Source organism: Amphiprion ocellaris, chromosome 11 (genome assembly GCF_022539595.1).
Source record: "Amphiprion ocellaris isolate individual 3 ecotype Okinawa chromosome 11, ASM2253959v1, whole genome shotgun sequence".
Classification (NCBI taxonomy): Eukaryota; Metazoa; Chordata; class Actinopteri; family Pomacentridae; genus Amphiprion; species Amphiprion ocellaris.
Window position 1 is genome coordinate 2783803 of NC_072776.1, and position 25974 is coordinate 2809776.

At 40.8% G+C, this 25974-nt stretch overlaps 1 protein-coding gene across 5 annotated transcripts in view; it reads left to right on the top strand.

Annotated features, from left to right (window-relative positions):
- Nucleotides 1-21503, top strand: part of tbc1d4 (TBC1 domain family, member 4) — a 33393-nt gene extending 11890 nt beyond the window's left edge. The window contains exons 5-23 of one of the 5 annotated variants that reach the window (XM_055015266.1): nucleotides 1168-1257; nucleotides 1693-1797; nucleotides 1894-2026; nucleotides 2160-2251; nucleotides 2958-3068; nucleotides 3963-4085; nucleotides 4569-4628; nucleotides 7829-8043; nucleotides 8447-8626; nucleotides 10891-11042; nucleotides 12304-12516; nucleotides 13795-13956; nucleotides 14719-14877; nucleotides 15079-15179; nucleotides 15284-15427; nucleotides 16478-16637; nucleotides 16764-16933; nucleotides 17952-18128; nucleotides 18828-21503. In XM_055015266.1, coding sequence (XP_054871241.1) covers nucleotides 1168-1257; nucleotides 1693-1797; nucleotides 1894-2026; nucleotides 2160-2251; nucleotides 2958-3068; nucleotides 3963-4085; nucleotides 4569-4628; nucleotides 7829-8043; nucleotides 8447-8626; nucleotides 10891-11042; nucleotides 12304-12516; nucleotides 13795-13956; nucleotides 14719-14877; nucleotides 15079-15179; nucleotides 15284-15427; nucleotides 16478-16637; nucleotides 16764-16933; nucleotides 17952-18128; nucleotides 18828-19058 — 2778 coding nt within the window. In that variant the 3' untranslated portion in view covers nucleotides 19059-21503. Of the gene's footprint in view, nucleotides 1-1167; nucleotides 1258-1692; nucleotides 1798-1893; nucleotides 2027-2159; nucleotides 2252-2957; nucleotides 3069-3962; nucleotides 4086-4568; nucleotides 4629-7825; nucleotides 8044-8446; nucleotides 8627-10890; nucleotides 11043-12303; nucleotides 12517-12550; nucleotides 13313-13794; nucleotides 13957-14718; nucleotides 14878-15078; nucleotides 15180-15283; nucleotides 15428-15991; nucleotides 16137-16477; nucleotides 16638-16763; nucleotides 16934-17951; nucleotides 18129-18827 lie in introns of those variants that run through there. The other 4 variants (XM_023276625.3, XM_023276628.3, XM_055015267.1 and 1 more) reach the window with 4 other exon arrangements.
- The last annotated feature ends 4471 nt before the right edge of the window (nucleotides 21504-25974 follow it).

The following is a 25974-nucleotide window of genomic DNA, read 5'->3' on the forward strand; positions in this document are numbered from 1 at the left end:
AGGCCCATTTCCTCATGAAGCTAAATTTAAAAACTAGAGCACAACGCTCAATATGATACTCTACATAGCAGTCAATTATGGGAAAAATCATTGCTGCCGACTAGTTGACCTTGATTTTGAATGTGCATGAGTGTGTTTATGTCACTGAACGGGCCTCAAAATAGTCTGTCTTTGTCGTGAGATGCCTGACAGTGACGGTCCGTGCAGCGCTTCATAGTTCTTTGTTGAATTTGAACCTTCAAAATGAAGAAAATGGAAAATGAGTCTGAAACTTTCAACTTTCACAAATGGATAATTCTCTCTCATCTTTGTTTTTAAGTGCTCCCATTTGGATTTTTGCCTCAGAATGTAATGATTTTTTAAAAATGACCAGTCATTCTCATGTTCCAGTTCTGTGTTTTGTGCTTGTGGTTGGACTGTACCATAGCGCCCTGGGGAGTCCACAGCTAGCCACAGCCCTAGCATTGTGTTTCAGGCACATTAGACCATGCAATAATTTATCGGCTACACTATTTTGGGGGAAATTTGATGTATGTTAATATTACTTATAGACCGGAGTCAAAAGCAAATATTGGATTAAACAAAGAGCAGCAGCCCAAACCCACTGCAACTGACCAACATGGTGTCTGTGTTTATTATACACATCTTCAAATGCAGCCACAAATGAATAAATGCATGAACAAAAGTAAAGACAAGATTGTTCTTACAATATTAGAAGACAGCATAATGTGTATAAAATTTTATTCATACTATTACATAAAGTTGCTGCATAACTAAATCCATGGTTAAATGTAGACACCCCCCCCCCCCAGATGTTAATGGTACAGTCCAACCACAAGCGCAAAACACAGAAATTTAAAATTACAATATAGATTCTTTTTTAAATTATTGTTGTGGTTCAAAAACATCAAATTTTGGAGCATCAACTTAAATGTGAATAACTAGAATTTGAACAGAGAGACAATTATTTGTGATTTTAGATAATTAAAAAATAAATGAGATGACATTTTTAACTCATTATTCATTCGATGCAATTTATCGATGCAAATGTAACGTAGCTACACATTTTACCTGCTGTTGCATCCATGATCCACCAACAGTGTGAAGATGTTCTTGTTCCTGTGAGTACATTTCATGCATCTGCTTGTGTTCTTTTGTGTTTCCCAGGTTGGCCGTTTTGAAGTAAACCTCATAAGTCCTGACAGTAAAACAGTGGTGCTGGAGAAGAACTTCAAAGATATCTCATCCTGCTGTCAGGTTGGTTTATTTTTACTGGTTGTATTTACACTAAAAGCCTCTCTCTGGTGTCTCGACTGCAGTCTTAACCGGAGAATAAACTCAGAGAAACTTTGTATATTACTTTATCTAGACATCTAATGCATTATTGCCCATCTGTATGGCAACTGACATCTTGAGTCATGTAGAAGTATGTTCCTTTTTCCCCACTGCTCAGTGCAATTCAGTTTCCTTCAATAGACATCCGGCAAAAAGATAATGCACTGTCTAGTGGTGGTCATTTACTAATTGAATGGAGAATTGAAATGGAAAAAGAGCCATTATGGTGTCTTAATACTGTCTGTGCTCTTCTTAGTTGCAGTTTTATCATTTGTAATTCTCAAATGAACATCCCAGAGTAGTCTCATCCTCTTCTGTGCTCATTCTAGTCTGCTGTGTGTCTTGTCTTTGCCTCAGGGTATCAAGCAGACCGATCATTTTGGATTCATCTGTCGGGACCAATCAGAGGCTGGTCCCAGTCATTACATGTGCTTCGTTTTCCAGTGTGCCAGTGAATCCTTGGTGAGTCACAGAAGAGTAAACGTCATTTTCATTTGCATCAGTGCAGAAGCTGAGGATCTTGTCTTTGTGTGTGTGTGTGTGTGTGGTGTGTGTCAGGTGGATGAGGTGATGCTGACCCTGAAGCAGGCCTTCACCACCGCAGCAGCCTTACAAAGCAACAAGACTCCCATCCAGCTGTGTGAAGCCTGCCCCATGCACGACCTGCACAAGCTCTGCGAGAGGATTGAAGGTACGTCACGTGAACTGAGTCACACATCCAGCACTTCTCCCCCGGCTCGGCTCACCAATGCACTGATGCGTGGTCTGTTTCTCAGAGTTAAGACAAGATAAAGGAGGACTCTTATTTCCTCTTCTGTTTCCAGGTCTCTACCCACCTAGAGCGAAGCTAGCCATCCAAAAATATCTCTCCCAGCTGACTGACAATGAGCAGGCTGAGATTTTTGAACGAGTTCAGGTGAGGTTTGGCAGGCTCTTCTGAAGCAAAGCACTGTGTTTGCTGGCAACATGAGGGACATGTTAATAGTTCTTTGGTGATTGATTGAGAGGTTTATTTTTTACAGATGCTACATCTGCTTTAACCCTCGTGTCGTCCTGGGGGTCAAAATTGACCCGTTTTACAGTTTGAAAATGTGAAAAAAAAGATGTATTTTCACAGTGAAACTTCTGATGTCCACATTTTCAACATTTTTGGGAATTTTTTGAACATTTTTTGGTGGAAAAAAATGTTAAAAATGTTTCTTTAAGAACATTCACAAATTAATCAACCAAAATCCAGTGAATTTTGCTGGATTTTGGTTGATTTTTTTGCAAATGTTCTTAAAGAAAATATTAGAAGTTTTACTGATTTATATGGAATCACTTTAGATATTTTTAGGATTTTTTGGAAGATTTTTACGCATTTTTTGAAAATATTTACAAGAATTTTCTTGCCAAATTTGGGGGATTTTTTTTATAATAAAACTTTAAAGGAATTATTGAAATCTTCTTCCTGAAGGTTTTGCAAATTTTCAGAAATTTGGGGAATTTTTTTGCTGAATTTTTGGATTTTTTTCAGACAAAAAAAAAATATTTTTTGGTGGCTATAAATGAGGACAACAGGAGGGTTAAAGCAATATTTTTTCAGGCTTTATGTTTGTGTATTTATGGGTCCATATCTGCAGAAACTGAAGCCTGGATCAGACCATGAAGAAAACGAGCTGGTGATTCTCCAGCTGAGGCAGCTCTGTGAAACCAAACAAAAATCCCACCTCCACATTGGAGAGGCCCCTCAGGTGAGTGCTTCACTCTGCAGATGATGAGGAGGAGAAATCACAGCCAAAAAAAAAAAAAAACAAGAACAGAGGTTGATTACAGAACTGATGATGCAACATTTTCACTGAAACTTCTTCAAAGTCAAGTGGTGTAGTCTAAGGCTTCTGCTTGTTATTCTTGTTATTCTAAGATCTTCGATTTTTGTATTGATACAGCAGCAGTTGTTCCCAATCAACACTCTGCCACACTCTGTCTGCCACTGATGATGCTTCTCAGCAGAAAATCATAAGGATTGTTTTAGAATTTAGTGCCTTGTCATGGCCGGTGCTGATACTAAAAGAGCTGTTTTTCAGGCCGTGGTCTTAAATGTTCCAAACAGTGAAAATCCATTTCAGTTGTGTTTTGTGGTTGGTATGAATTTGAGAGATACAAAACATTGAATAAAGCAAAACAAAAAAATGATAAAAATAAGACAAAAAAACACATGCGAGACAAAAAAGGAACACAAAATGACAAAAAGGAGAAAACGACAAAAACATGAGACAAATGACAAAAGTCAGACAGAAAACAACAAAAGCAAGACAAAATAATACAAAAACGAGACACAAAATGACAAAAGAACAATGAGCAAGATAATATTTTACTTTATGATCAAACCAACTTGTCTTGGTCTAGAAATTATTTAAAATGGATAATTTTACTAATTTACAATCTGCAGTTAGTCTCTGTAATTGTTACTCTTTGTAAAGTCATCCTGCGGGCCGGATTGGACCCTCTGAAGGGCAAATTTTGGCCCGCGGCCCACATATTTGACACCCCTGCTATATGGGAACACTGAGTTTGTATCATGAAGCTGTGTATTAATGTGCATGTGTTAATTGCTAAACTCATTTTTTTGTTTTTCTCCCTAACAGAATGCCACAAACAGCTCGTCGGCAGGAGACGGCACAGCCACCAGCAGTCGCTTCAAACTTGATATTCTCAAGAACAAAGCGCGCACCTCCCTCACCAGCTCTCTGGAGAACATCTTTGCAAGGGTGGGTCAGAGCAGAAAAGAGGCTGTTTTTTTTTTTAGCAGGTTTCCTTTATCATTATTTAATTCCCTGCTGTTGTCTTATTCAACCACTTCTCTCTTTCTCCAAGTTTATCCTCGTCTCTGTGTCTTATTTATCCACCCCAGACAGAACACAACCACTGTGCTGTGAACCTTTATTTGTCTCGCTGCTCAGTCTTTGTGTCAGTTGCTGTTTCTGTGTCGCTGTCATCCAGGGGATTTGGATTGACCCATATCTGCCAGTGAGACAGCAGAATAATTCCTGAGTAGAAGGATCCGGGCAATCTGAGAACACTGCTGCCATCTGCTATTGTCTCACAAACTGACAGTGATACTGTAAATGTTATGAAGCCAACAAACAGCTGCCTTTTTAATTCTTCTTCTTCTTATGTCTGTCAGTAATAGGAAAATAACGGTTGCATAAAGCGGTTCTAATCACGTGTCTAATCACCTCCTCTGTCACCAGGGTGCCAGCCGAATGCGAGGCCGTTTGGGAAGCATGGGAAGCATTAGCGGTTTTGAAAGAGTAAGTGTCCTTGAGGAAGAACATGAGAATTCCCAGAGCCTCAGTCGGGGGACTCTGAGAATTCTCACTTTTTACCCCGTGGCTTTTAAAAGCAGGTTATTTCCCAGCTCTGTCCTCAGGAAAGGGAGAGTGTGATAAGCGTGCGTTCACTTTCATCAATGTCAGTCGCTGGATGAATGTTAACACTCCTCCTCTCACTTGACTTGACTGTTATTCCCACATATTCCCACGTTGTTTTATGCTGAAGGTGAAGTTAGCAAAAGGCAGAAGAGTACAGCGTGTTTACGAAGTTGTCAGTAAGCAATTTGAGGTTGTTGGCGGCAGCGTGTTACTGCTGTGCAGAATGTGGAGTGAACGTGTGATGCAGCTTGATTCACATGAGTTTGGTCGGCTATTCGGACAAGTTTTGCGGATGAGCCTTAACCAGAGATTAGGTGCAGACTACAGAGCACTGATACCTTCATCCCTTCTAATTCCACACCCCCAGATTTTCTACATTTTCAGACTTGAGGTCCTCAGTTCCGTTACTTGAGATGATTTCAAATAATGTGTACATGTAGTTTTACTGTAACAGTTACTCGTACTACCTGTCAGATCACTTTAGATCACTTTAAATCACTTTAAATCACTGTGCCTTTAATGTGTAAATACTGCATATTGACTCTTAATTACATTTAGTATTTCTATGGATTGTGAAATTATAAGTGTTTTGTTTATAGTATTGCTTATAGTATTGTACAGCAAGTTTTTCAGAGTTTATACTAACTTTAATGTTAATCTGGTTACTAACCCGCCTGTTTCATCTTCTTGTGTTTTTATTCTTATATGTAAGCTGCTGAACACTTGAATTTCCCATGAGATTAACAATGATCTATCTAGATAGATAGATAGATGGATAGATTTTGTACAGCAGCCTCTGGTTCCACTATTTGTTTTTAGTTTTCCTGCAGCAGTGTTTCCCAAGAACTGTAAACAGCTTTATTATACCTCTGAATGATTTGGGGAGGATATATAATTGTGATTTGTTGACCGATATTACACTTTGTGATGTATTTTTATTTAGTTTCAAGCTTCAGTATTCGCTGTAAACATCTGATAGAGTATTACCACGAGGCACCATCAAACCTGTGACCGTCACACAAGGAGGATGGGATGAATCTGTCAAACCATTCACACCGCGGTTCAAACTCCTGCTCAGACACATTGCATCACTTATATCCAGCAGCCTTTTGCGATTTGCAGATTTTTTTTTCAAATTGCAATTTCGTTTTGAAATCGATTTAATTGTTCAGCCCTGCTTTGATGTGTGAAGTCGGTGGAGTTTCCCTTTAGAGATGTGTAGGCCGAAGCACTGAACACGCAGATGTGTGAAATAGAAGCTGCTCCTATGCTGTCATATGACCTACTTTGAATGTTGCATCAATCCTGTCATGTCAGATTTACTGGAAATGTGAACTGCCAAGTGAGGAGAAGCAGTCACGTCAGCCTCCAAGAAGCAGCTCCAAGTCCTGCTGTGTGTCTTACTTTCTACCAGCACTGCCTGTGGTTGATTTTAAACAATCAAACTGATCTTTCATAGCCACAATCACACAGACTGTCTTAGTCTATGAGGTGCACTAAAAGCATTTTCACAAGCAACCTTTGCTACATTAACCCTCATGTCGTCCTGTGGATCAAAATTGACCCGTTTTAATGTTTGAAAATGTGGAGAAAAAAATATTTTCACAGTGAAACTTCTGGTAATGGTAATACTCTATCAGATGTTTACAGCGAACACTTCTGATTTTCAACATTTTTAGGGAAATCTTTGGATATTTGTTGATGGGGAAAAAAAAGAAATGTTCAAAATGATTCTTAAGAACATCCATAAAAAGTCAACCAAAATCCAGTGAAATTCGCTGTATTTTTTTATGAATGTTCTTAAAGAAAATATTTGAAGTTTTACTGAAATATATGTAATCACTTTAGATATTTTTAGGATTTTTTTTTGAAGATTTTTGCTAATTTTTAAAAAATATTTACAAGAATTTTCTTGCCAAATTTGGGTGATTTTTTGAAAATAAAACTTTTAAAGAATTATTGGAATTTTCTTCATGAAGGTTTTGCAAATTTTCAGAAATTTGGGGGATTTTTTTTTTTTGCTGAATTTTTGGATTTTTTTCAGACAAGGAAACAATATTTTTTGGTGCCCGTAAATGAGAACAACAGGAGGGTTAAGAGGCCTTTCTGTTGTCAAAAAAACAGCCATATTATTTATATTTTGAGTTGTTTGCATTGTTATTATATGAGCAAGTGGTCTTGTGGGGATTCTGCCAGCATACGATGTCCTGGCAAGCAGGAAATCCCAGTCAGGATGTCCAGTTATGCATCTGCTGAGCCATGCTTGTCCTGGCTTCGTCTTCTCAGGCCTGCCATCGGAGATAATACTACAGGAGTGTCGGATCTGAGACACTTTATCTGGTCAGTGTTTCCTAAAAGTCACTGTTAAGCCATTTAGTTGGCAGAGATGTGATTTGCATGACACACAGACCTTTTGCAATCTCCAGTGTGATCAGCAACACAAGGACTTTTTAGATAGCGGTGGTAACTAGATCAGACCTCAGAGCACACGTATCGCTGCATGTCCCGTGTCGTGACAGATACATAAGAGGGAGGTCTCCAGAAGCATTATAGGAGGAGATTGGAGGGTTTCTGTGTGGAGTTGTGTCACAGAGGTCCTCCCCACCAATTGTGTGTGATGCTGTGAGTCACAGGACATTGTCCATTAGAATACAATGGATGTGGGAGTTGTACCACCAGGCATGAGGCAACGCTGAGTGCAGGAGTGTTGAGTCGGAATGAGTCTCGCTGTTGGGTTTTATTGAATAGGTGAGTGCAGATGTGTAACTTGAGTCATTGAGTGTTTTATGTGGTTTTGGGCTACTGGAATAGAGTTTCAAGTTGTGTGTGGATATTAAGCTGATTACCTTTTGCCTGCTTACACTCACTTTTTTAGCCTGTGGAGCTTTGAAGAATATTTTAGATGATCTTGTTTTGGGAATATGTTTTTTACTTGCCATTCTGCCGTTGTTTCTCCCTGTCCTTACATCAGGAAATCCAAACATCTACATACAAAGTTTTATGAATGTGCAGTACTTTAAAATGCTTTTACAGTTTATTGACATCTTTCTCTGCTTTTTTCATCCCGCCCTCCTCAGCAGGATGAGGAATCTCCTGGCCACTCCCCTCCAGGTTCGCCTCCGGCCTTCCCTGACGACGACCCGGAAGCCGGACTGCAGTTCCGTCGGCGAGCCCACACCTTCAGCCATCCACCAGTGAAGAAACGCATCTCCTTCGAGGGCCAGTCGGTCAGCCAGAGCAAACAGGCGCCTCTTCGTAGACAACAGTCTGTTAACCCAGAGCTGCTACAGAGCAGGTGATTTAACCAGCCGCTGCATTTCTGGTTTAAAATTTGCGAGAACTGAATGATCAATGCATCTTTATTAATACTGCAGGAGTTAATTTTGCAGTATTTCTTTTGCTTAGAGATTGGAACTTCTTGCTTCTCATGTAATCACTTTAACACTGACTAAATACCTCATTGACCTTTTGATGAACGCACAGACAGTGTAATCTATTTGCAGCCCTTTGATCAGTCTAAAATCCTTTCACTTCCTGCTCCACTGTCCTCAGACAATAGCATCATGCGTTTCCTGTCACTGTTCTGATCCCTCACAAGTTCCTCAGTGTTTTGTTTTTCTGTGCTCCGACCAGGAGCTCTTTCCTTTTGTGTAACGTTTGTTTTTATTTGTGGGCGTTTCATGTTCGGCTCGCCCCAGTCCCGTGGCTGTTTCGAGAACACGCAGTGTTTCGGAGAGCGAGTCCTCCTTCAGCGTCCCCTCCTCCTTCTCTGCCCCCACTTTCCTGAAAAGCTTTTACCAGGGCTCCCTGGGCTCCCTGGGCTCCCTGGGCTCCCTGGGCTCCCTGAGCTCCCTGGCAGACAGTGGGAGCCTCAAGAGGTGAGAGGGGGTTGCTCAGACCACCCCCCCGTTAAGACTCAAGGCCTTCACAGAGGGAGGGATGAGGCGGGTGGGAGGGTAGACCTGTTCTTCTGATGGGATGACGAATGTGTTGGCCGTCGAAACCTTTTAACACCCAGCTTTAATGTCCTGTATCTTTCTACTTTTTCCCTTCTCTCTGTCAACATTTTATGAGTAAAAATATTTTCCAGCTATTTCTTTTTCCCCATCCTCATGCAGTTGGAGCTGCCCTCTTCCTGTTTCTCTCAGAAGTAGAAGGGGATGCTGATACACCCCTCCCTTACTGTATTTGCATGTGTGTTTTTCAAGCTTTTTGCACGGCAGACTATATTTAACCCAGATTTACAGCCTTTATTAACCACGTTTCACCCTCGGACCATCTTTCCTGACTCTGATGCCTTAGGATTGCTGCTCTAAGCATCCTGCTGATTTAGTTCAATGATGTATTTATTCTTGAAGGTTGTTGTAAATGCTCAGCCTGCACAAGGTAATTAGCTAATATGGTGTGTTCAAGAAATCAGGACGTACTGCAGTGTGCCTGAGAGTCTCCTGATTTCTCCGTCAGCGCTGTGTTGACATGGTCTGGGTGTCAGGATGGCAGAAAGCAAAGGTTAACATTTGCATTATGAATGAGATTCAGTGGAGCGGACCGTTGTGAAGTATCATTTCCACAGGAGGATTTCTTACCCCGACAGCAGTCCAATCCTCTTAGAGAGCGCAGTGAAAGGTTCAAGGCTAGTTTTTCTGCACAACTTGCCCCGAGGTTTAAAAGACAGCTCGCTGACGAGCCTTGACCGGCTGGGTGTTTAAATCTGAATATGCCAACATGCTCGTAGGCAGGTTTGCTTTCTGCAGCACTGTGAGATAACTTCACCCAAGTGAGACTTTTTTTTTTTTTTAATGATGAGCAAGCAAACATAATAAGAGGTAATATGCCAAGTTAGGAACTTCAGGCTGTTAAGGAGGCAGAAGCTGTCCAGAACTGCTGTAAGAGCAGAACTGCTGTCTCAGTGACATTTGTCTCAATCTGAGGTCCCTTCCTGTTTTTCTTTGCCCACATGATCAGACGGGCTCTTGTTTGCTGACGAAGCTTATTAACTCCTGTAACTGTGAAGCGATCCCCCATTAGAAATACTACAGGCTTGTTTCTTTAACCCTAAGCAGTTTCTGGCTGCTTTTTGGGATTGTTTGTGACCGCAATATTAAGTCCTGCATCTCTATGGAAACAGCACAACCATGGCTAAAAGTAGAGAGACTCAGAATGTCAAAATGTAATTTTTAAAATCATGTCGCACCACTACTTTAGATATTTTTAGGATTTTGTGGGAGATTTTTACAAATTTTTTTTGAAAATATTTACAAGAATTTTCTGGCCAAATTTGGGGGATTTTTTAAAAAAAATAAAACTTTTAAGGGAAACTTTTAAGGAATTATTGGAATTTTCTTCCTGAAGGTTTTGCAAATTTTCAGAAATTTGGGGATTTTTCTTCTGAATTTTTGGATTTTTTTCAGACAAGGAAACTATATTTTTTGGTGTCTGTAAATGAGGACAACCAGAGGGTTAAGTCTAATTGAATGCCACCTCCTGAGAAAAACAACCAAGGCTGCAAAATGTTGATATTTTCTTAACTTCTACTGCTGCTACACTCATTATATTGTGCTACAAAGTTAGTGATTCAATGATTATTTAGAAAAATACTTTCTGTATTTGGTTCAGCAGCAGCTAAGTCTTCAACATCGATTCTCACAGTTAGTTTTTACACCGTTTGCTGGGTTGGCAGGTATGACTTTTTCAGCCGGGTTTTTATGACTCTATAAATGTGAAACAAGTAACATGAGGCAGTGAAGTTTTTAAGTACCTCTATTAACCATTTTTTTCTTCTTCTTTGCTCACTAAAGCGGCTTCTTTTGCAGAAGATGAACGAGCGTGCATGCGCCTCAGCTGTGGATTATGTTTGTTGTCACTCTAGATACTGACTGTGCTTCATTAACACAGACTCTGGGAACTAGTCAGCAGCTGGCGCATGCTTTTTTTTATCAGTATGTTTAAGGTTCATCTTGACATTTCTCATCAACCCCCAGTTTGTTGATGAGAAACTCGTCTGAGGCTGCCACTGTTGGGTGTTCACGTGTTGAAGGATGTGTGTGCCTGCATTTATAGAAGGGTGCTGAAAGAGTGTTGGTGTAAGTTGACACCCGGCTCTTTAATCAGGTGTCTCTGACGCTGCCGTCTTCTCTTGTAGTAATGGGGAAGGCAGGAAGAGGACCCTGTCCGGCTGCAGCAGCGACTCTTTGAGCCTCCCTCCCACCCCTCGCAGGGTCTCCTGGAGACAGAAGATCTTCCTGAGGGTCGCGTCACCCGTGAACAAGCCATCTGCATCCATGCAGCACACAGGTTTGGTAACACAATCCTGCAGGCAAGGCACAACATGATGCACAATGAGTCAGCTCTGAATAATCCACAAGTGCATAGGAAATGAAGGCAAGGCATGAGGAACCTTTTTCTGGTCAATTATCATCCTGGAACTGATTTTCTGAAAGCAGGGAGGGTTGAAAAGAAAAAGAAGTGCATCTACTTTTCAGATAGAGACTCACAGAAGGGGCTTGTAAAAATGGTTTGTCATAGATAGATGGATAGATAAAACTAGAAGAAGCACTAAAATGTACGGAATACTTCAAGCAAGGTAGTAAAAAATAATTGTAACATGTAATGTGCAACATTCATAGCATAGAAGATATGAAGTGTTGCTGGAGAGAATTTAACCTTCAATTCAAGACATCAGTTTAGTTACAATGAGGTCTTTAAGGCCAAAAATGTCACCATCAAAAACAGTGCCAAAAAAAATTCAATAATAATGTTATTTTTTACTTTCAATGACTTCTCTCATTTATTCTACATAAGTTCTGATCATGATTGCTAAACGTTTTCAGGATTTATCCCTTAAAACGCCAGTTTGTTTATATGATGCCACAGTTGTTAATGTAAAAATTATTTTTTTGCATATTGTAAGCGTTGGATGGAAAATTCTTTTTGTTGCTAATCTCAGTCTGGGATGTGTCACAAAAATGTAGTTATCATTACAAATATCATGGCAACAAGAATCATAAAATTGTGCTTTTTGTTTTGTTTGTTTTTTTGTTGTTGTAAGTGTTGCATTTTTTGTAAACAGATTTTTTTTCATCTGCTTTGAGTCCAGAAACAAATAAAACAAGCTCGTGGCAGCAGCTATTGTGTTTGCAAATAAATTCTGGCTGCAGCAGAGACATTAATTAACAGACATCTTTCTGATGAATGAAAATGAAAGTGCAGAATTGTTACTGGCTTGGTCTCCAACTCGGAAGAACAATGTCTGTCTCTTTAGTTGTGAAATGCTTCCCTTTGTTTGGTGCTGGTCATTTGCCTGTACAGTGGGTTTATTGGAGGTTTTGTTGGTGCGAGCAGCTGCCTGCTGCGTTGTCATGATGAGAGCAGTGAGACTGAACTACACGCTAAATATGCCATAAAAAAACAGGAACTAAAAGAGTCTGAAGGTCCTGTTGAGCTGAAGTGTTGGTTGATATTACTCTGTGGACCACTACTGGCCATTAATTGTTCAAAAAGTGACTTGCTTCATGTATATTTTTTACATGTATTTTTCTTGGATGTTGCGTTTTAGAGCACTCTGATGCCAGGGAGCTGCTGCCCCTCTCTCCACGTGCCTTGGACTCAGCTCTGGACCCTTTGGGGCGCCTGTTGCCCCCAGCAGGTGACCCCCTGTCTAAGGAGAGACCTAAAAAGACAGCGGCTGACTACCGGGCCCTCTGGAAAACTGCCATCCACCAGCAGATCCTCCTGCTGCGCATGGAGAAGGAGAACCAGAGACTAGAGGGTGAGAATAATTTACTACTGTACATATAAATAATCATTCTCAGCCTTGAGCAAACCCTTTCTTGGTCACATGAATGACAAATAGAAAGAACATGATGTCTGAAGTCCTGTTGCTGTGAAATCAGATAATACTCTTTGATGTGTGGTGCATTTTTCTCTGCGGTCACTGGTAGTATTTATAAATTTCTCACGAGGATGTTGCTGAAATCTGCTCACATTGGGTGTTATTGTTAAGATTCATCTGCCCATGATGATATTTACTACACTAATAAATCACCCTTCATCAAAGTTTCACAATCACCGCATGCTCTGACACGTAAAGTCTTGCCTTGGTATTTCTAACTGTAGTTTTATGAGTGTGGACAGAGATAGAAGGCTCAGAGTTAGTGGCTCCTTAAAGCTGTCATTTCAGTTTATTTTGAGAAGTCAAATGTTGCCGTATTGGTTTGGGGATCCTGACCGCATCTAAATTTAGAAGTTTTGATGTTGCAACACATGCAGATTCACAAATGTGTGTGGGATCAGTGGAGCTAAGTGTCAGAAAGCAATCTTTAAAATGAAGTTGAGCCCACGTTGCAAATGTTTAAGGACTGTCAAGTTTTTATGCATGTGTAGCTCAGATCATGGACAAAACATGAGTTAAAAGGAGAGATTCTTTTTCTTTTTATCCTTGGGATGCACCTGCTAGGTGTAGCCTTTTTATTCTGAACACCAACACATGTCTTTCCCTTTGTCTGTTACTATGACATCAATGCTGGTCTGAGGACCTAACTGTGAATAACTGTTTTCAATAGAAGGTAAGCAACACAAAGGAACCCTTGGGATCAAGGCAGATGTTTTGCATGATTTTGGTGGCTGGTTATTATCCTCATTCAGTGCAGCTTCTTTTGTTTGCATGTTCAGGGACAATCATACTTGATGGTGTTTGTGTTTCTTTTATCCTTTGTCCATCTTCCCACTATGTTGATGAAGCCTCTACATGTATCTGTCATAATAAGGCTGGATATTCGGTGTCAGTGTGGGTATTGTGGCTTGTTTTTATGTGCTACGCTTTCCATGGTAACTAGTGAGGAAGGATTAAAGGTGCAGGGGTCTATCTCTCAAATATGACATCTTTTATTCAGCTACATTCCCTCTTACAGAAGCAAAAACAGAGAGGCTTTTTTTTCTATTGTTGGCCTTTGGTGTTGATTTTCTGGTGCGAGAAAAGAATTTGCATCGACAAAAGGATGTTGAATATGCTCTCTCATGTGTTTTTGCACTGGCGATTGTGTTGCAGCGAGCCGAGATGAGCTGCACATCCGCAAGATGAAACTCAACTACCAGGAAGTGAGCCAGTGCTCCAAAGATTCCCAGGCATTGTGGGAGAGAAAACTGACAGCCCCAGGCAGAACGACAGTCCCACAAGACAAGGAGGAGATGTATCGTGCACTCTGCCAAGGTAGGAGATGTGTGTGTGTGTGTGTGTGTGTGTGTGTGTGTGTGTGTGTGTGTGTGTGTGTGTGTGTGTGAGCACAGCACACTGAAGGCAAAACAAAATCAAGTTGGATAAAGGAAAATAAACTACATAAATAGAACACAAACAGAGCTGTATGAATAAATAAACATGACACAGTTAACTCTCTGCACTCCAGGCAGTTTGTGGGCTCTTGTGCTCTTGTCACTTTTTTTTTAATTCAATGTGAGCTCATTTTTCACTTCAATATCAAGTCTTTCACCTCCGTGGAATTAGAGAGAAATAAAAACAATTATTTTTACAGTAGAAAATGTATGCTGTTATACAGTGGTCCCTCGTCTGTCGTGGGGGTTATGTTCCAGACTCCTCACAATAGGCGACAATACGCGAAGTAGCAACCATATTTATTTTATTATTTATATATATATTTTAAGGCATTACCCTATTTTACCCTATTTTAAGGCATTACCGTTCCCACCCTCTTTTAAACACTTCCTGTGCTCTTAAACACTTTCTGCACTCTTAACCCTCCTGCTGTCCTCCTGCTGTCTACAGATTTAGTTTTTTCACAGATGTGAAAAAACTAAATCTGTAAAGTTTAATATGCAGTAATTGTCTTTGTTTTAACAATTTCTGACTTTACGACAACATGTTTATCGAACCAGCCAGTGGATTTTGGGAATCATAGAGTTAACTTGACTTTTCCTTGTTCTGATGAGCGCATGTCATTTTAATCTTTGCGTGCAGGGGTTCCAAAGAGCAGGCGTGGGGAGGTCTGGTTGCTTCTTTCCCATCAGCACCGACTGCATCACAGACTGCCTCAGCGCCAGCAGGCCCCCGACACCCCCTACCATGACCTGCTGAAGCAGCTCACTGCTCAGCAACACGCCATCCTGGTGGATTTAGGTGAGTACGCTGTAAAAAGGGGTTCCCACACTCACTGAGAACAAAGAAAAGTCATGGTGTTTCACTGGTTTGTGTCTAGGCCTATGAAATGTGCTTTTTCAAATAAATGGGCAAATTTCTCCCTAAAAAAATCTCCCTATTGCTTCTTCTTGTCATGTTGAAAACTCATCGATGTTAAATCACACCTGTCTCCCTCGTTAGGCCGGACCTTCCCCACTCACCAGTACTTCTCAGCTCAGCTCGGCGCTGGGCAGCTTTCCCTCTACAACCTGCTGAAAGCCTACTCTCTGCTGGACACAGAGGTACATGCTGTAATCCTCTTTGCTTTCCCCGCAGTGCAGCCTGTGATGATCATCGTGGAATCTGCAGTAAACGTGTGCTCTTCTTTTATATTTGTGCTGCTCAGGTGGGCTACTGCCAGGGGATCAGCTTCTTGGCCGGGGTGCTGCTGCTCCACATGAGCGAAGAACAGGCTTTTGATATGTTGAAATTCCTCATGTATGACCTCGGCATCAGGCGGCAGTTCAAACCCGACATGGTCTCCCTGCAGGTCAGTGCACGAGTGGGTGGATCGACCACTTTAACATGTTGTTAGAACATAATCACTATGTGGTTGCATTTTAGCCACAAATATCTGCTGTGTTTCACTCCTAAAAGATAATTAAAGGCTCAGGGTTAGACTTGATTACTAGTTGCACCAATATTGAATTTCAAAAAAGTCAAATTAGGGAAAAATTACACCTTGTACCAGACCAAAGTGGTGTTCATTTGTACACTTGGTGCTTCCTGGAAAAAATATGAATAAAATTTGAGCATTTTAATCTCTGGTTCCATCATTAGTGGCATCAAAAAAGACGCTGCAGACGGTAATACATGCAAATACCCTTCTGCACACAGTGGCTTTGAATTTCAGTAAATGTAAAGCTTGTTTGAAACGGTGTTTGAACAACAAGCAAGCTGGAATTCATTTTGCAGCTGCTATCTACCTGCTGCTATTGTGAGTTTTATTAGTCGGCCACAGCAAACAGTAGTTTCAGTGTCTCCACCTCCCAGTGAAGCCACACCTGCTCTGTTGGCTTCAGTTAAACATCAGCTGACCCCAGTCAAGTTAAAGCATCAGCGGGTGTGGTAATGTTTAATCTGCATCAGGTAACCATTTAGCCAAGCCTCTCACCGCAGTTCCGTTTCCCTTAAGACTAATCCAAAGTTTGCAGACACGAGAGGAATCTGTGCCGCTTTCTTTGCGCCTGGTTCAGGAGGTAAAGGTGTTATGTGTCTTCTTTGTAACTGTCAGGAAACTGTAAGAGTGATAACAGTCTAATTTTAGCTCCGGCTAACTTCTGCTTCTCTTTCCTGCCTGCTGTGCTTGCCACTGTAATATCTTGTTAGATAGTTCATCCAATGCCTGGCCTTGATGCGTGTCTGAGCAAGTCTGTGCAATACCACTGTTAAAGGAGCTGGATGAAGGTTAATGTGCCAGTTCTTAGATTGTGCTGTGATATCCTGTCTGCTACAGATCCAGATATACCAGTTTGCTTTGCGTGTTTTAACCTGAGTTTGTATTGTCTTTTTCTACGTGCGCACGCTGGTTCATCCTCAGATTCAGATGTACCAGCTCTCCAGGCTGTTGCACGACTACCACCGTGACCTTTACCAGCACCTGGAGGAGCATGAGATCTCCCCGAGCCTGTACGCAGCGCCGTGGTTCCTCACCCTCTTCGCCTCGCAGTTTCCCCTCGGCTTCGTGTCCCGCATCTTTGGTATGTTCTCTAATGTGCTCTGTGTTTGCTCACACACGGCTGCTGAAACGCACCGTTCTGCTTTGTGTGGGGGACATTTATATTAATTGCAGCTTATTTATTGATTATTTTTTCTGTCTTTTTCAGATTTTGTGTTTGCACAGGGGACCGAGGTGATCTTTAAAGTGGCCCTTTGTCTCCTGAGCAGCCATGAGGGGGAGATAGTGGAGTGTGACAGCTTTGAGAGCATCGTGGATTACCTGAAAACTACACTCCCCACCCTCACTCAGACACAGATGGAGCAGACCATCGCCAAGGTACAGAAAAGCAAGTTATGTAGAACACAGTCGCAGCTTTCCAGATTATGAAGCACTGTGATACATGTAAAGCTAATATGTCGCGCATGAAACCTCAGCTTTGATGCCACTACTACTGTGACGGTGTAAAATGCGTTTAGAGGTGTGACATTGTTAAAGGTCAGCATGCTTACTTCCTATAACGCAGTATTAAACTTGTAGCTCAGTGAAACCGAACAAAGTTTAGGATTAACCCTCCTGTTGTCTTCATTTACAGGCACCAAAAAATATTGTTTCCTTGTCTGACAAAAATCCAAAAAATCAGCAAAAAAAATTCCCAAAATTTCTGAAAATTTGCAAAACCTTCAGGAAGAAAATTCCAATAATTCCTTAAAAGCTTTATTTAAAAAAAAACAAACACCCGAATTATGCATGAAAATTCTTGTAAATATTTTCAAACAATGAGTAAAAATCTTCAAAAAAAAATCCAAAAAATATCTAAAGTGATTCCATATATATCAGTAAAACTTCTAATATTTTCTTTAAGAACATTCACAAAAAAATCTACCAAAATCCAATTGTGAATGTTCTTAAGAAACATTTTTAACATTTCTTTTTTCCCACCAAAAAATGTTCAAAGACTTCCCAAAAATGTTGAAAATGTGGACATCAGAAGTTTCACTGTGAAAATATTTTTTTCCCCCATTTTCAAACTTTAAAACGGGTCAATTTGACCCACAGGACGACACCAGGGTTAATCTGTAAAACTGCTTGGTCAAGGTACAGCAGACTGCCAGTTACTCACATGATCTGGAAGGAAGAGTAGAAAAGTAGAGCTTTTATTGTCAGATTTATTGCAAATATTCAGATTCTTATGTATTTACACACCAGGAGAACTTCAACCTCATTACAAAAGAAGGTGCTGCTTCATGTTTAATCACAGTCATAGATGATACATGTAGGTAAAGTCTACGTTTTAAAAAAAGTAAAATATTTGTTGTCATATTGTTGTCTGGCTGTGTGTCCTGTTGATTACCAGGTAATGGAGATGGACATCTCAAAGCAGCTGCACGCATACGAAGTGGAGTATCATGTCCTGCAGGATGAGTTATTAGATGCTGGACCGCTGCCTGATGATTCCGACCGACTCGACAGACTGGAGAAGACAAACACACAGCTGAAGAAACAGAACATGGACCTGCTGGAGAAACTTCAGGTAAGTAAGGGAAGGACCGAATCTACACTTTAATCTTAGAAAAGGCCACCCTCCAACGTGTTACTATTACTGTAGTGGGAATAACTTTTCAAATAGGATGTTTTGGTGTATGATTTATCTGATTAAAATCCTGGGGAGGCTTCATGTCTAACTGTGGAAAGAAATCTTGAGTCAGTGGTAGTGCTTCAGTTTGCCCATAGATGGCACTAAAACCTAAGTTAAAAACACAATGGAAGCACTAGTAAAACAAAGGGATTCAGAGCTGTGTGTTCTCCAAGACCTCCTGTCATTCCAGTCATGTGTGAATCTGTGAAGAAGGATTACTGAAGTCACATATGGTAGGACTTATATTAATGGATGTTAAAGAGGTGTGGAGCTGCTCTCATATCTCATGTAATGACAAATTCTTTGAGTCTTTTACCTCATGGTGTAAGAAATCTGCTGCTGCAACATTTACCAGTGATTTACAATAAAAGCTTGATTCTGTGTGAAATATTGGCATATTTGATTGTACTTCTGAAAAGTTTGTAGAGTTGATTTATCAGAATTTGTAACATCTGTGTCTCTTTGTTCACCCCGTTTCCAAGTGTCAGTCTCTGTATTTATTGCAGCACGTGTGTGCCTGTGTGTGTCTGTGTGTGTCTGTGTGTGTGTGTGTGTGTGTGTGTGTGTGTGTGTGTGTGTGTGTGTGTTCTCCAGGCTGCACGGCAGAAGATTCAGACGCTGGAGACGAGCGTGGACAACTTCCTTTCTCGGGAGAGCAAAATGAAGCACATGATTCGCTCTCTGGAGCAGGAGAGGGCAGCTTACCAGAGGACCATTGAACGCATGCGCTCGTGCCTTCCCCCTGACGCCCTGACAGATGTGGAGATGACCCAGATCAAAACAGGACCCAACGGGAAAGCCAAATCTGCAGCCAAGAAGCCCTGATGGTAACCAGGGGGCCGGCTGCTCTGGGCAGACGCACAGGCAGATACTGAAGTGAACAAATGGAGACTTGCTTTGTGGAAGGCTGAGGAGCTCCACTGCATTGTTGTACTGCTGTACAAGAACATTTTGTAAATGTCTGGACTTGAGACGTGCAGACTGTATGGGAAGAATCTACGTGATATTTGTCAGCAGATAATAGAGTGGTGGGAGGATGGTTTCGGTTATATTAGCAAACAGACCGTTCCCGGAGTGCATCAGAGCTGCTGCTTGTTCTCATCTGTTTCACTGCCGCTTTGACGGTGAGATCAAGATGCACGTCATCCTTCACCATTCAGATCTTTTAGGTAATCACAGGGGAATTTTTCTAGATTGACACGAGTGAGAGATACGTCTGTCTCTTCGAGCACTGCCTTCATGTGTTTACTACCAGTAGCACCACAACAGTAGTGAACAGAAGGTGCCTGTTGGCAAACAATCCTTTGGACCTCAGGGTCAACTTATAGCCATTACCAGTGTGTATGATCCTGGAGTGGAGCCTGCATTGTTTGTGTTGTTTTTGAACTCGTGTCTGCGATGGAAACTTGGCCTCAGGCTGCTTATGTTGCTTTGTTATTTCCCTTTATTCACTTGAATTTTTGTGAATGTAATTTCCCTCCAAAGATCATTGTGATAGTATTCTCCCTTTTTTTTTTTTTCCACCGCAGAGACGTCTGGGCACACGTCTGCCATATCAGGCTTTCAGTTTCAGCAGTTCTATAGTATCTCATTGCTCATCTCTCAGCACTGCCTTTACGTGAGAGATCTTTAGTACATGCACTTGCCGCTTTGTGAGGAGGAAGTGTTTCTCCCAGGCAAGCTAAGGCAGGATGTGAGGTTTTCTGCCTTCTCGGTTTCCTGTGTGACTGACCGCGGTGGCGCCTCGTTTTAGCGCTATGCTGAGACAGTGAGGCAGAGTTCACACTGCCCAGGAGGCACCCAGTAACAGACTGAGGTGGGGGAGTGATCTGAATGTACATCACATGCTTCTGTTCCACAAGTCTGCATGACAATGTTGTTTTTGTCAGAGCGTGCAACAACTTCTGCTGTCATTCTGAAACAGAAGTAGGTGTTGTTTGGCTGAAGATTTCAAGACAACACGTACCTGCAGATGCATTGCAGTTAAATGACACTTGAGTTTCCTTTTTCGAGGCGGGGGGTGCGTCTCCTCTGATACCGGTTAACAAATACAGTATATGCTCACGGTGTGCAGTGAACTGGCTCCATACAGTAACTGTATGGACAGACGGCATATATGAGTTCAAAGTGATGTCCCTGGCTCCCTTCTCAGTATTGTTTTTATGCCACCTCCGTGTCTGAGTCACCATCATCGGTTCTGATTGAAAGCAAACCAGTCCTGAGCTTGACTTGACTTTCAGAAAACACCCTTACAGTAAAACCAAGGTGATGCCGTCTGCCATGAAAAAAGTATTTACTTGCAGAGTCGATCAGTCTTCCTGTCCTTGGTGACAAGTTGTGGTGACACATTTGCGTCTGTTTCTGTGTAAAGTTTTTATTCCCAAACTTTGGTCCAGATGGACATATCCTTCGGCAGACAATGCAATATGTTTATCAGTCCTGTGCCGTTGCATATACCCAGAGCACTTGTCAACTTTTTGCTAAGCTACAGTGGCTTATTCACACAAGATTTGCTAGGTTGATAAATCCAGCCTGACGTTCCCTGTCAGTGGGAAATGTTCTTCTTGTAATTGAGGTGACATTGTTAAAGTTTGCACCAAACTTCTCATGCATAATAGAGAAATAGTCACCTCTGAACAGCAGGGATTCTCGCAGCAGTTCAGCGAATGTTACATATCATTTTAAAAGCTGCTGACGGAAACGTAGGATACAATTCTACGCAGCTTTCCTGCCTCTCTTTGGCTGTATTTTGCTTCACTCCAGTATTTGTGCATCTTAGAAACACACCATTGAACCAAAGATGTGCTTGTTTTCCCAAAAATCAACGAATGAATGAATGAATGAATTTAACCCAAAATGCAGCGATGTGTTACACCTTTTTCCACTACATCTGTTCAGCTTCCTTTAGCTTTCTACAAAGACAAAAGCTTGAACCGATACCAAATGTTGGTAGTTAAAACTTGACACACTAAAAAAAAAAAGGAATGGCTGTGATTATTTTTCTTGTCACAGAATGTTTATTTCTTGTGCCAAAAGTTTAAAATGGCCTTTATTCTCTTTATATCTGAGTTAAAAGACCATTTCATCACTGTAAAGCACATTGGTCGGTAAAGAGTCTTTATTTTACATCAGGTGCTCTGATTCCTGACTACTAAAAAGTGCTTCTATCACTGTGTTTCAACAAAAGGCTGTCAACATGAGGGCTACACAGAAGCAAAGAAACTGTCATGAATTCTTCAATAAACCTCACCTCGCCTTGTTTTCTGTCTACTCATGTCCCAGTGTCTTTGCTGCCCGGTAAACGCTCATAAAGAAATCATGTTCCTCTCGCACTCCAAGTGTAGGATGTAGCCTCAAGCTGAAGTGGTCTGTGTGTAGACGTATTTTATTGCGTAAAAGGCCAAGGTAAGCTTCGACAGTTTTAGAGAGTCTATTTAAAGGCCTTTCAGGAGTTGTTCTTTTGTTAACGCCTTGGGCAAAGAGAAGTACGGGTCTCGAGTGGGGGGGAAATAAACCCTGAAATTGTTGTCTAGTGAGGAAAAAAACATTTCACCTCATGTACGTTTCCGAATTAGCAATAATAGAGTGAATAGGGTGGAAATTCATCAAATGCTTGACTTCTGATGAAAGAAATACAAACAAATGCCCTGACAGCTGAAGATGTCACTGTTGCAGACTAAGATGATTTAATGGAACTATTTAGATGTACAGACCAGTGACAAGTTAAAGGAAAAAGCCTCATAAAGTGGTTTAATAAGGTGTTGCCACCAAAACAGCTTCAGTGCGCTTTGGTGCACTGCAAAAACTCCAAATCTCACCAAGTCTGTTTGTCTTATTCTTAGTCAAAATGTCTCATCCCACTTGATTTAAGATAAATTCACTGAACAAGAGACATTTCAGCAAGATTGAAGGACTTGTTTTAAGACAACGCATCTTAAATATCTTGTTAAGTCAAACAATCTTGAAATTATCTTGTTTTGAGTTGAATTTTACAAGAAAACTCAAAATAAGTTTAACCCTCTTGTTGTCCTGCGGGTCAAAATTGACCTGTTTTAAAATTTGAAAATGTGGGAAAAAAAAATTTATTTTCACAGTGAAACTTCTGATGTCCACATTTTCAACATTTTTGGGAAATCTTTGAACATTTTTTGATGGAAAAAAAGAAATGTTAAAAACGTTTCTTAAGAACATTCACAAAAAAAGTCAATCAAAATCCAGCAAATTTTGCTTTGGTTTTGAGTGAAAAAATGCTGGTTTTTTTTAGCATGTCTGGCTTATTTTAAAACACCTAAGCTTGACAATCCTGGTAAAATAGAGCTTAAAATAAGTTTTCCCAGCTAATTGTAAGATCTCAGTATTCTAAATATCATATCTTATTTCAAGAAATCTTACCGAGCCATTTTTCACTTGTTCTATTGGCAGATTTTTTCACTTATTTCAAGGGAAAAGTTCCTTGAAATAAGTTTTTTTTTCTTGTTTTGAGAGGGGCATTTTTTCCAGTGTATTGATGAACCACCATTGTGCTCCCTCATTTGGTGTTTTGATGATTGTTGTGGAGATCGCTGTCGAACACTCTGGTCCAAAATCTTTGTTGTTGTCCAGCTGGGTTGAGATCCAGTGACAGTGAATGCCATAGCAAATGATCTGCATAATTTTCATACTCATCAAACCATTCAGTGAGCCCTTGCGTCCTATGGATGGGGGCATTGTCATCCTGAAAGACACCACTCATTCCATCAGTATAGAATTTTTTTCAGCACAGGATAAATATGATAACATTTGTATTGATTTGCAGTGACTATTTCCTCTTCACATCCCAAACAATGCCCCTGAGAGCAAAACAGAGCCACTGATTGCTACCTGTTAAATTTAAAATCATCCTCTAAACATGCAAAGCCCTTAATAACCAGGCTCCATTGTATCTTCAAGGCCTTATTGTACCATGTTGTCCCTGCAGAGCACTTTGCTCTCAGAGTGCACACTTATTTGTGGTTCCTGAAGTTCCAAAAGTAGAATGGAAGGCAGATCCTTCAGCTATCAGGCTCCTCTACTGTAGAATCAGCTCCCAGTTTGAGTTTAGGAGGCTGGCACCCTCTCACCCATTCAAGATCAGGCTTAAATTATTCCTTTTTAGGGTTATAGTAAAGGCTGGTGACCTTGAACCGTCCTTTAGTCATGCTACTATAGGTCTAGACTGCTGGGGGACTTCCTGTGATACACTGAGCACCTCTACTTTCCACTCTTTCTCTCTCAGTGCATTTATGTGCCGCTATTACATGTCATTAACTTTGTGTCTTCTCTGCAGGTATCTCTGGGTATGGACCTCGCCAGACTCCCCTCTGTTTGCTTTTTTTCTGCATTGTTTGTCTGATTTCTATCTGCTGTCCTGTTGTCTCTCCCCTTTAACTCCACCCCAACAGGGCGAGGGAGACAACCACCCTCTCCAAACCTGGTTCTGTTGGAAGTTTCTTCCTATAAAATGTGAATTATTTCTTCTCACTATTGCGAAAGAGCTTTTTTTTTTTTTTTTTTTTTTTTAAGGGAATCTTTCCATTTTAAAACTTTTTTCTACAATTTAATATTCTAAGGTCTTCATCTCACTATGTGAAGTGCCTTCAGATGATTTACACTGTGAATTGGTGCAGGTCACTTGTTAGAAAATATTTCCTTGCCACTATTCACTTCAATATAAATAATATCCAGTTTAAGATCAGTTTGAATAAAGGCATTCGGAACATGATGGGTGGCATCTATGAGGGGGCACTTGAGTTCATTTGGCAGCTCTTTAGGGGTACATCCAACCATAAAGGCTGGCAACCACTGGTGTAGATGCCTTCCTAGCCTTTTGTTTAATGTGTAGTTTCTGAATAAGAGCCACAGGGAGAGACCAGCAAGTGCTCCATCGGCCAAGGAGGGGCTTTGAAAGATAGCAGCCATAACACCAGTCATTGTTTTCCTAGGAGGGTCTTACCCAGAAAGGACTGTTGCTCTGATCAGCGTCTGCCAAGCCTGGAGCTTGTCACACATAAGACACACAAATGACCGCCAACCAGGAGCCTATCGCACACTAAACAAAAGGGGCCACATTCCTTGTGTATTCCCACACGAGGACACATCCTGCAGCAGGGGGAAGAGTGGGATACTGGGAGTCCACGGGGGATTGGCCCAGAACGACACTTCCTCTGCCGAAGCTCTTATCAGCTCTGTTTGTGTTTTTTTCCCTTTCTCTCCATCTTCACTATCTTCATCCTTCAATCCATCTCTGCCTCCCACTCTGCTTCCCACTCTCCTCATCCCTCCCATTGGATTTGGGAGGCTTGATCTGAAGCTTTGGTGTAATGATTGCTGCACCGTGGAGAAGGAAAATGCAGCAATGCGGATGGCCGGGCAGGTATTTTCAATGAATGGAGAGACGCAAAAATGACACAAACTGAGAGAATCATCAGTGTTTGAAACAGGATTGTTGTTCTCTGACAGTTCCTTATGAGATATTTGTGTGTATAGGGCACCAGACCACAGTCTCAACAGAAAGGGGGGAGTGAGCTGACGGTATGAGCTAGTTGTACTGAAGGAGTAAAGGGGTAGAAGAGAGACATGGGAGGAGGAGGAGGCGGTGGAGGAAAGAGGTTAAGAAGGGTCCTCCTGCCTTATATGGGAAATTATACTGCTCTGCTTGTGGCGCAGTCTAAAAGCTGGAGCCGTCTCAGTAGAAAACACCGGGCCGCAGCCCTCAGTGCAAACCATTACATGTCATAGAACATCTATGCAGTGGCTCGACTTGAACTAACCAAAATTCTAAGCAATATTGTGGTTCGCAGGCAAAACACAAGCATCGACTGCTGCAGGAAAACATGAGCAGCGTTACACAGGACAAAATGCCCCTCTTAAAACAAGAAAAAAAAACTTATTTCAAGGAACTTTTACCTTGAAATAAGTGGAAAAATCTGCCAATACAACAAGTGAAATGGCTTGGTAAGATTTCTTGAAATAAGATATTTAGAATATTGAGATCTTACAATTAGCTGGGAAAACTTATTTTAAGCTCTATTTTACCAGGATTGTCAAACTTAGGTGTCTTAAATAAACCAGACATGCTAAAAAAAAAAACATTTTTGCTTTCATCTAACCGCCTAATTTGAGATATATTAACCCACCTGTTGTCTTCATTTACAGGCACCAAAAAATGATGTTTCCTTGTCTGAAAAAAATCCAAAAATTCAGCTAAAAAATTCCCCAAATTTCTGAAAATTTGCAAAACCTTCAGGAAGAAGATTTCAATAATTCCTTAAAAGTTTTATAATTAAAAAAATCCCCCAAATTTGGCAAGAAAATTCTTGTAAATATTTTCAAAAAAATGATTAAAAATCTTCCCCAAAAATCCTAAAAATATCTAAAGTGATTCCATATATATGTCAGTAAAACTTCTAATATTTTCTTTAAGAACATTCACAAAAAAATCAACCAAAATCCAGCAAAGTTCACTAGATTTTGGTAGATTTTTTTGTGAATGTCCTTAAGAAACATTTTTAACATTTCTTTTTTTTCCACCAAATAATGTTGAAAGATTTTCCAAAAATGTTGAAAATGTGGACATTAGAAGTTTCACTGTGAAAATATATTTTTTTCCCCACATTTTCAAATTTTAAAACAGGTCAATTTGACCTGCAGTACGACACGAGGGTTAAACTTATTTAGTGTTTTCTTGTAAAATTCAACTCAAAACAAGATAATTTCCAGATTG